The sequence below is a fragment of the Entelurus aequoreus genome, linkage group LG22, assembly GCF_033978785.1.
Source record: "Entelurus aequoreus isolate RoL-2023_Sb linkage group LG22, RoL_Eaeq_v1.1, whole genome shotgun sequence".
Lineage (NCBI taxonomy): Eukaryota > Metazoa > Chordata > Actinopteri > Syngnathiformes > Syngnathidae > Entelurus > Entelurus aequoreus.
In genome coordinates, this window is record NC_084752.1 from 1,267,775 (window position 1) to 1,279,173 (window position 11,399).

The 11,399-nt window shown below is 44.1% G+C and overlaps 1 protein-coding gene across 2 annotated transcripts in view; it reads left to right on the forward strand.

Moving 5' to 3' along the window:
• Positions 1 to 572: 572 nt before the first annotated feature.
• The window catches only part of LOC133639310 (cytochrome P450 2U1), a 13,095-nt gene continuing 2,268 nt past the window's right edge, over positions 573 to 11,399 (forward strand). For both annotated transcript variants that reach the window (XM_062032538.1, XM_062032537.1), the window contains exons 1-3: positions 573 to 1,079; positions 7,400 to 8,044; positions 11,212 to 11,373. In XM_062032538.1, coding sequence (XP_061888522.1) covers positions 668 to 1,079; positions 7,400 to 8,044; positions 11,212 to 11,373 — 1,219 coding nt within the window. In that variant the 5' untranslated portion in view covers positions 573 to 667. The remainder of the gene's footprint in view (positions 1,080 to 7,399; positions 8,045 to 11,211; positions 11,374 to 11,399) is intronic.

Consider the following 11,399-nt stretch of genomic DNA (forward strand, 5'->3'; position numbering starts at 1 on the left):
ATATTCAAGTTCATTAACTTGTTACATAGAGTGAACAGGTAGTTCTAGCTCTGAGTAATTTATGATTTAAAGAAAAGGGGTGGGATTAAATAAGTGTAAACTTCTTCTCACTCCTTTTCGAATATGTGGGGAAAAAAAGAAAAAAGTCCATTGCTCATTTTGTTTATTTTTTTCCGTCTTTTATTCCCCATTGTTTTCATTGTGTTATCATGGCTGTTAAGGCTATAGCACTGTATTGGATCAGGCTTGCTCTTGTTTTTTTGCATATTTGAAATAATATATCATATCATCAGAATCCTGGTATAGTTGACAATCTTCTATTATCTTCTGACTTGTGCCGTTATACCTTCACATGTACTAATAAAGAGTTTTATTGAGGTATTATTTATGGCAGCATACCCTAATAATGGCCTACTCCACCTGCTAATGTAAATTTCCGGGATTTCTGTCTCATCATGAACTGACCAATCAGCACAGGTATTTCTCTCTCCGCCAATAGGAGGTGAGTATTCTTCTCTCTCCGCCAATAGGAGGTGAGTATTCTTCTCTCTCCGCCAATAGGAGGTGAGTATTCTTCAACAACAGCGGAAGTGGCGGATGCAGTAGAGTCACGGTGTGACCGTTGTAGCTACAATGATGGCGTTATATTTGACGTAGCTGTCACAATATGCTTCCACTGTGGGCCAAGTCGCTGCTGTCAGAAGCAAACATTGCGGCGTGTTTAGTCGTCTTGTCGGTGTATTATTTACTCCAATGCCTCCGCAGACGACGCCACCTAGCTAACATCCCCCCGGGGCCCAAGCCTCTGCCGATAGTCGGCAACTTCGGCGTCCTTCTCATTCCGGCTTTTATTCGGAGGAGGTTTCGGAAGTCGTCGAGCCGCGCCAACGCGACACCTTTGGTGGGGTTAACGGAACACGCCGCCGTGTACGGTGACGTCTTCAGCCTGTTTGTGGGCAGCCAGCTGGTTGTGGTGCTGAACGGCTGTGACGTCATCAGGGATGCTCTGCTCAACCAGCCGGAAGTGTTCTCAGACAGACCGGATATGCCTGCGGTGACCATCATGACCAAACGCAAAGGTAAACTAAGTACCTGTAGTCAGTCAGTTTTTGTATTTATGTAACAAACTTTTCAGGATGTCCCAAATTACCAGATAATGTTAGGTAAGGAGGAGTTGTGTCCCTCCAGAGTTGCCGTAGGGCTGTGACGTAAGAGGTCTATAAAGGTGGTTGTGGAAGAAGGTGTGTAGAGAGAGTTAACATTAAAGAAGTGGTGGAGACCGGACCTGCTCTTATGACTCCCATTTATTATTTTATTATTATATTATATCAGTACACATAATATGCGAACCCACAATACTCGGCTACATTTATTTTTTAAAATTTTATTTTCAAAACCTTTTTTTTATAATATTCAACATGTACATACAATCAAAGAAATAATAATAATCAAAATATTTTTATATATATGTATATATACATATATATATATGCGTATGTATATGCATATGTGTATGTATATGCATATGTGTATGTATATGCATATGTGTATATATATTTATATATATGTATATATATATATATATATGTATGTATATACATACACTACCGTTCAAAAGTTTGGGGTCACCCAAACAATTTAGTGGAATAGCCTTCATTTCTAAGAACAAGAATAGACTGTCGAGTTTCAGATGAAAGTTCTCTTTTTCTGGCCATTTTGAGCGTTTAATTGACCCCACAAATGTGATGCTCCAGAAAGTCAATCTGCTCAAAGGAAGGTCAGTTTTGTAGCTTCTGTAAGGAGCTAAAGTGTTTTCAGATGTGTGAACATGATTGCACAAGGGTTTTCTAATCATCAATTAGCCTTCTGAGCCAATGAGCAAACACATTGTACCATTAGAACACTGGAGTGATAGTTGCTGGAAATGGGCCTCTATACACCTATGTAGATATTGCACCAAAAAGCAGACATTTGCAGCTAGAATAGTCATTTAGCACATTAGCAATGTATAGAGTGTATTTCTTTCAAGTTAAGACTAGTTTAAAGTTATCTTCATTGAAAAGTACAGTGCTTTTCCTTCAAAAATAAGGACATTTCAATCTGACCCCAAACTTTTGAACGGTAGTGTATATATATGTACAGTATATACAGCCCAGCCCTCGACCAAAACAATTTTTTATTGTAATTTTGAAGAATTTATCTGAATGTGCATGAACTATTTCTTTTTTCAAGCATGTAAAAAAAAAATCATGATTTAGACACAATTGTGTCTCATAATTAAAACAGATGACAGCCAAATGGACTTTGCTGTTTTATTTTCAATGAAACAATAGAAAATAGGTACTCATATAGTAGTACAGTTGGTACAGTACAGTAAACTGACAGTTAATATTTAAACATTTAACATGTGACATTTCTAACAATTTTGAACAGAAATAGTTCATGCACATTCAGATAAATTCTTCAAAATTACAATGAAAAAAAATGTGTCCGGGGGCCTTGGCTGTATATATGCGCACTAATTGACTGAAAGAGCACGCACTTGGCGCGATGATGTCATGTTATCCATGGAAAAATGCATTTTTAGACAATATGATTTGCCTGAGCGGCTAGGAGACCCGAGAGTAACAAGCGCTTGCCTTGTTGCCTTTCCATTAAGAACAATAAGTTAGTTTTTAGTATAAGTTTGCTGGTTTCAAGAAATGTAATATCATTATGTCAAGATAATGGCACTAGCATTTACTTCATTTTAGAATATTTTTCAACATATTGAGCAAAAAGGTCTCTTTTTTTTTTTATACCAAGAAAAACTGAAATCCAGGGGAGACAGGTCCTTCTCTGTGGTCGGCCCTAAGCTCTGGAACACTCTGCCCCTCCATGTTCAAACTGCTCCCACAGTGGAGTGTTTTAAGTCTCGTCTTAAGACCCACTTTTATTCTTTGGCTTTTAACACTACGTGAGTTGTGTGCTCCTCTGTCCTCTGTTGTCCTCTGTATTTTTTTTAATACATTTTGATTTCTATTTAATGTTTTAATTGGTTTTTCCCTTTAAAATCGTTTTTAATCATATTTATTTTTATATTGTTTTTATATTGGTTCTATATATATTTATTTTTTTGTTTTTATTCAGTCATTGGTGGAGCTAAGGATAATATTTGAATATTGTTTTTAATATTGTTTTTAATATTGTTGTGCAGCACTTTGGAAACATGTTTGTTGTTTTAAATGTGCTATATAAATAAAGTGGATTGGATTGGATTGGATTGTTATTAGTGAGAATATACTTATTTCAACTAGGCGGAGGAGCTGCACCAGTCAGCCAACGGCTAGGGCGGAGGAAGACCACATAGGACTCAACGGCCAAGTGTAAAGGAGTAAACCTTACAAATCCGGAGTGGAGCCCCGAAGGCGGATAGGTGCTCGCAAGACAACACCCTTCCGGCAACTCCTGCAGCAAAGCTGGTGCCAAACGTCATGCTCCGCATTCCTTTGGATCCCGTCAGCCAAGCCAAGAGGGGGATTCTGACGACTGGGCAACCCAAAGTCCCCATACCTTATGCCCAGGCTTGCGCCATGGAGGTCACAAAAACTGGAGAGGTCACTCCAGCCTCGCTCGCAAGAGTGAGGACACAACACGGAAGCTGGCAGTTTACGGGTTATAAGTCCCATCTGATTGGCGTAAGTATGGGGCGCCACGGGTCAGCTTCGACGGTGGGAGGGATCATAGTGTCCCAGTGGACGACTACTGCCCGCCTCAAACCGGGCAGCCCCCGGTCAGTAGGGTGTCGGCCCGCCAACGTTTGCCTGCTTCAGTGGGTGCCTGGAGCTTAGTGTACTGTAAAGGCACGATGAGCAGACGGTAAATCTTTGCACCAAACAATAAGAAAATTAAAAAGAAGACTCCAGCTCTTCTATTTGGTAGCTGGAACGTGCGCACTATGCGCACAGGCATCTCAGATGACCTCAGAGTGGTGGAAGACACCAGAAAGACAGCCATCATTGACAGAGAGCTCACCAGACTCAACGTCAGCATAGCTGCCCTCCAAGAAACCCGGCTCCCTTCCAGCGGCTCCCTCAGAGAGGAGAACTACACCTTCTTCTGGAAGGGCAGAGAACCCGAAGAGCCCCGCCAGCATGGTGTTGGCTTTGCCATCAAAAACACCCTCCTGGCTGCAGTGGAGCCTCCCTCAGGTGGCACCGAGCGCCTTTTGTCCATCCGCCTCGCCACTGCTGCTGGTCATGTCAACATCCTCAGTGTGTACGCTCCCACTCTCACCTCATCGGAAGACACAAAAGACCAGTTCTATGGGCAGCTTGATGAACTGATAAAGGGCCTCCCAAAAGATGAGCCCTTATTCCTCCTTGGCGACTTCAATGCCAGAGTAGGTGCAGATCACAAGTCATGGCCCTCCTGCCTTGGACGTCATGGCACAGGGAAGGTAAATGAGAATGGTCAAAGGCTGCTGGAACTGTGCTCCTACCATGACCTCTGCATTACAAACACCTTCTTCGAGTGTAAACCATCACACAGAGTGTCGTGGAGGCATCCGCGGTCCCAACGCTGGCACCAACTCGACCTTGCCATCACCAGGCGCTCTGCCTTAAACAATGTCCTCATCACCAGAAGCTACCATAGTGCAGACTGTGACACTGACCATGCCCTTGTGTGCAGCAAAGTGCGTCTCCAGCCACGCAAGCTACATCACTCCAAACCAAAAGGCCGCCCCCGGATCAACACAGTACACATGTCAGATCCCCTTAAGGTGGACGCATATGTAACCAACCTGGATGAAGCCCTACAGGACCTGCCAGATCATGACGCCACAGGAAAGTGGAATGCCATGAGGGACAAAATTTACAACACGGCCATGTCCTCGTTTGGCAAGAAAGAACATCCCTGCCAGGATTGGTTCAAAGCCCACCTTCCAAGGATGAAACCAGAAATAGAGGCTAAACGTGCAGCCTTCTTAGCACACAAGGAATGCCCAAATGAACAGACACTCACAGCACTCAGAAGGGCTCGGAACACCACCCAGCGTGTTGCTAGACAGTGTGCCAATGAATATTGGCAACAACTGTGTAAGGAAATACAGAGCTGTGCCGAGTCCGGAAACACACGCGGCATGTACAACGGCATCAAAAAGGCCCTTGGCCCTGCAGTAAAAGGAATTGCCCCCCTGAAATCTCTGTCAGGGGAGAAGATCACTAACCGGGAGGAACAGATGACCAGATGGGTGGAACACTACTCAGAACTGTACTCCCGTGAAACATCAGTTTCCAATGCTGCCCTTAGTGGTACGAAGGATCTGCCCATCATGGAGGAGCTAGATGAAGTGCCCACTATGGAAGAGCTCAGCAAAGCCATTGATGCCCTCCCAAACGACAAAGCACCAGGTAGCGATAACATCCCACCTGAAGCCATCAAGCACGGGAAACCTGCCCTGCTTCAGCCTCTGTATGAGTTGCTCTGCATGTGCTGGGAGGAGGGTGCAGTCCCACAAGACATGCGTGACGCCACCATTGTGACACTGTATAAAAACAAAGGTGACCGCAGTGACTGCAACAACTACAGAGGGATCTCCCTTCTCAGCATTGTCGGCAAAGTGTATGCACGCATCCTCCTCAACAGGCTGCAGAGACTCGCGGATCGTGTCTATCCAGAATCCCAATGTGGCTTCAGAGCAGGCAGGTCGACAACTGACATGATCTTTTCCCTTCGACAGCTCCAGGAAAAGAGTAGAGAGCAAGGCCAGCCACTCTACATGATGTTCATAGACCTCACCAAGGCCTTCGATCTGGTCAGCAGGGAAGGCCTATTCCAGCTCCTTGAGAAGATTGGCTGCCCCCCAAAGCTCGGCAGCATGGTGACCTCCTTCCATGTCAACATGAAGGGCACAGTCCTGTATGACGGATCATCCTCAGAACCATTCTGTATCAACAGTGGTGTCAAGCAGGGCTGTGTACTTGCACCAACCCTTTTCGGGATTTTCTTTTCCCTGCTCCTGTCTTACGCCTTCGACTCCTCCACTGATGGTGTATACCTGCACACCCGGTCTGATGGGAGATTGTTTAACCTGGCGCGACTGCGTTCTAAGACCAAGGTCAGGACAGTTCTCATCAGGGAGATGTTGTTTGCTGATGATGCAGCCCTCATGACTCACACAGAGGATGCCCTTCAGAGTTTGGCTGACCGCTTTGCCGATGCTTGTAAGCAGTTTGGGCTCACAATAAGCCTGAAGAAGACCAACATCAGTGCACAAGACATCAGTACTGCCCCCTCCATCACAGTTGATAACATCAGACTGGACACTGTGGACGAGTTCACCTACTTGGGATCAACAATCAGCAACAACCTCTCACTGGACATCGAACTGGACAGGCGTCTCGGAAAGGCAAATACCATCATGGCTAGACTGACCAAGAGAGTGTGGGAGAACGGAGCGCTGTCAGAACACACCAAGATCCGTGTATATCAGGCCTGCGTTCTCAGCACCCTTCTCTATGGAAGTGAATCCTGGACCACCTATATGAAGCAAGAACGTCGGCTCAACACCTTCCACATGCGGTGCCTCAGGCGCATCCTCAACATCAGCTGGCAGGACCACATCCCATACACCAACATCCTGCAGCGCGCCAAGATCCCCAGCATGTACTCCCTGCTGAGTCAACGCCGTCTCCGCTGGCTCGGCCATGTCCGACGGATGGAGGATGGAAGACTACCTAAGGACATCATGTATGGACAACTGACCATTGGCACCAGACGAGCTGGTCGCCCCCTACTACGCTTCAAGGACGTCTGCAAAAGAGACATGAAAGCATGCAACATCTCTCCTGACAGCTGGGAGGTACAGGCCATGGACAGAAATGCTTGGCGTCAGACTGTCCACAAGGGCAGTGCAGAAGCTGAGGTGGCAAGAGATCGGCTTGCAGCAGAGAAGAGGAGACGCAGGAAGTGCACTGCAGCAACCCCTCAAACCCAGGCCACCTTATTCATTTGCACAAACTGCAATAAAGACTGTCACTCACAGATCGGACTGCGCAGCCATAGCAGACGATGCCAAACAACATGACAAGACTCCAGACGCGCATCAGTATGGTCTCTCGAGACTGAGCTGCCGATGATGATGATGATGACTTATTTTAAGGTATTTTTGGTTTTACTGAGGTTAGCTAATTTGACTTGTTTTGGAAAGTCTTGACAAGCCAAATTTTCTTGTTCTATTGGCAGATAATTTTGCTTAGTTCAAATAAAATACCCCCAATTTTTGTAATAATTGTTCTTGTTTTCGAACACTGACTTTTTGCAGTGTAGTACTTGAACCACAGTTAAAAATATGTGGTCTATAGTTTCTATTGATAACTTTACTCGAATTCACGGTCTGCTTTCCTCTCAATTCAAGGAATAGTCTTTGCGCCCTATGGACCTGTTTGGAGAAAACATCGCAAGTTCTGCCACGCGTCTCTGAGGTCCTTTGGGCTGGGGAAGCTGAGTTTGGAGCCGTGCATCCTTCAAGGCCTGGCCACCGTCAAAAGCGAGCTGCTGCGACTACACGAGGAGAAGGCTGCCGTGGACTTGACTCCGCTCATCAGCAACGCCGTCTCCAACGTCATCTGCTCCCTCGCCCTGGGCCGGCGCTTCCACCCTGACGACCGGCAGTTCAGCACCCTGCTGGGCCTGATGATGCGAGGCCTGGAGCTGTGCGTCAACATCCCCGCCATCCTCATCAACGTTTTCCCGCTGCTCTACCACTTGCCCTTCGGCGTCTTCAAGGAGCTCCGCCAGGTGGAGGGCGACATCACGGCGTTCCTGAAGAGGATTATCGCGGAGCACCGGGAAACGCTGGACCCGGGGAACCCGAGGGATCTTGTGGACATGTACTTGGTGGAGATGTTGGCTCAGAAGGAAGCTGGAGTGGAGGACAGCAGCTTCAGTGAAGATTACCTCTTCTACATCATTGGAGACCTTTTTGTAGCAGGCACTGACACGACCACCAACTCTGTCCTGTGGGTCCTCCTCTACATGGTCGTGCATCCTGATGTCCAAAGTAAGGAGGGCTTCACTTGCATCCAGGGATAAGGCTAGCTAAGTGTTGGAAAATCAGCTAAATGTTTGGAATTGATCAGTAATTGATTGGCAAAATGAAGTGCACTACTCAGCCGCCACCTGCAGAGACACTGTTTATAATAATAATAATAATAATAGATTTTATTTGTAAAAAGCACTTTACAATGAGTAAACAACCTCAAAGTGCTACAGTGTATTAAAAAACAATACAAATAAAAAGATAATAAAAAATAAATAAAAATAAAAACTAGAACAGCCAAATGGCTAAAACTAGTACCGTATTTTTCGGACTATAAGTCACAGGTTTTTTTTTCCATAGTAAAACAGTGGTCCCCAACCACCGGGCCGCGGACCGGTACCGGGCCGCACAAGAAATTAAAAAAAAAAAAAAGTTTTATTTGTATTTTTTTATTTTTTATTAAACAACATAAAAAAACACAATATATACATTATATATCAATATAGATCAATACAGTCTGCAGGGATACAGTCCGTAAGCACACATGATTGAATTTCTTTATGGGAAAAAATATTAAAATAAATAAATACAAATGTTTTTGTTTTTTTAAAAATTTAAATTTCTTGTGCAGCCCGGTCCGTGGGACAAATTTTCAAGCGTTGACCGGTCCGCAGCTACAAAAAGGTTGGGGACCACTGCCGTAAAATATCCAATAATATTATTGATGTCATTGACGTAAGAGACTAGACGTATAAGATTTCATGGGATTTAGCGATTAGGAGTGACAGATTGTTTGGTAAACGTATAGCATGTTCTATATGTTATAGTTATTTGAATGACTCTTACCATAATATGTTACGTTAACATACCAGTTGCTTATTTATGCCTCATATAACGTACACTTATTCTTAGACATTTTAAATTGCCTTTCAAATGTCTATTCTTGGTGTTGGCTTTTATCAAACACATTTCCCTAAAAAATGCGACTTATACTCCAGTGCAACTTATATCTGTTTTTTTCCTTCTTTATTATGCATTTTCGGCCGGTGCGACTTATACTCTGGAGCGACTTATACTCCGAAAAATACGGGTATGCATATATCTAAAAAATGCTTTTTTAAAAAGAAGGTTTTTTAAGCCTTTTTTAAAAGCATCCACAGTCTGTGGTGCCCTCAGCTGGTCAGGGAGAGCGTTCCACAGACTGGGAGCGGCGGAGCAGAAAGCCCGGTCTCCCATTGTTCGTAGCTTTGTCCTCGGAGGTTGGAGGAGGTTAGCCTGTCCGGAGCTGAGGTGTCGTGTGGAGGATTTGGGGGTGAATAGTTCTTTGAGGTAGAGGGGGGCATTTCCATGGAGGCACTGGTGGGTTAGTAGGGAGACTTTGTATTCAATCCTGAGTGGAACAGGAAGCCGGTGAAGGGATTTGAGAGTTGGTGTGATATGGTCATATTTCCGCACTCTCATCAGGATCCTAGCAGGACTATTCTGTATGTATTGCAGCTCCTGGATGTTCTTGCTGGGGATCCCCACAAGAAGTGCCTTGCAGTAGTCTAGCCTGGAGGAGACAAAGGTTAATCAGTCTTAAGTAGTTTGCTGTCTTTTGTACGGGTGTCCCAATCCGATAATGATATCAGATATTGGTCCGATCACAACAAATGTTGGATGATTTCGGTTTTCTTTCTAAAATGTCTGTTATAAGCTCTGACACAAGCAGTCTTGTGGCGAGTTTACTTGTGCAAAGCTGGACAGCCAGTCAACATCTAAATGTCCTCCAATAAGCACACACTTTCTTCTATTTCAGTCAAGTCATTTACAAAAGGTTTTTGATTGATTGATTGAGACTTTTATTAGTAGATTGCACAGTACAGTACATATTCCGTACAATTGACCACTAAATGGTAACACCTGAGTAAGTTTTTCAACTTGTTTAAGTCGGGGTCCACGTAATCAATTCATGGTACAAATATATACTATCATCATAATACAGTCATCACACAAGTTAATCATCAGAGTATATACATTGGATTATTTACATTATTTACAATCCGGGGGGTGGGATGTGGAGGGGGTGATATCAGCACTTCAGTCATCAACAATTGCATCATCAGAGAAATGGACATTGAAAGAGTGTAGGTGTGACTTGGTAAGATATGTACAGCGAGCAGTGAACTGAAACAAAGGTATGTACTGTGATTCGCTGACATCCTATCAAATTAATATTGATATCAGCCAATACTCAAAGCTCCAATATTGGTATCACATCAGAAGTGGGAAAAGTTGTATTGAGACACTCATAGTCTTTGAAGGTAACATTTCAATTGAATAGGAAATCTTTTTAACTGGGAAAGAGGATAAAAGTGTTGCCTTCCGATCCAAGTACAAGATGGTGTCTCTGTTTAGCGGAAGTATATTCAGTGGCCTAGTGGTTAGAGTGTCCGCCCCGAGATCGGTAGGTCGTGAGTTCAAACCCCGGCCGAGTCATACCAAAGACTATAAAAATGGGAGCCATTACCTCCCTGCTTGGCACTCGGCATCAAAGGTTGGAATTGGGGTTTACATCAACAAAAATGATTCCCGGGCACGGCCACCGCTGCTGCTCACTGCTCCCCTCACCTCCCAGGGGGTGATCAAGGGTGATGGGTCAAGTGCAGAGAATAATTTCGCCACACCTAGTGTTAAGTGTGACAAACATTGGTACTTTTTAACTTTAATAAAGGATGGCAAGATCTTTTATAAATATCTCTGCCATGCCTCCACGGTTTAATTTCAAATTTCCTGGATTTATGCAGATCCCCAATACACAACAGCAGATACCAATAGGTAAGAAACGTTTATTTGGCATAATATGTCCCCTTTAAAATGTCCAGCTGTGTATTTCAGATCAGTGTTTGTTTTAAAAGCTTGTTTCTGTCGCCCTCAAGTGGTCAGAGGGTGTCCTATTTCTAGCGGCATTATTTTTAGTTATTTATTTATTTTTTATTAATATTGCAATTAAAGAGATTTTTTTAACATCTGTCTGAATTTATCAGCGGGTACCAAAAATTCTAAAGTTTTGAGACGCGTCCTTTTTTTAGCTGCATGAGAAAATCTATCTAGAAAGTGCGCTATTCCCAAATTAGGATCGTTCTCGTAAATAATGTCCCACGGTCTGCCTTTTCCCAACATGAACACATATTTACTGTTTCCCTCAGAGAAGGTCCAAGCAGAGCTGGACGAGGTGGTGGGAAGACATCGCGTCCCGTCTTTGACCGACAGGGGACATTTGCCCTTCACAGAGGCCACCATCATGGAGGTGCAGAGGCTGACATCAGTGGTTCCTCTGGGCATTCCACACATGGCGTCCAAGACCACAAGTAACATCAAAACTTTTTTTTTCACA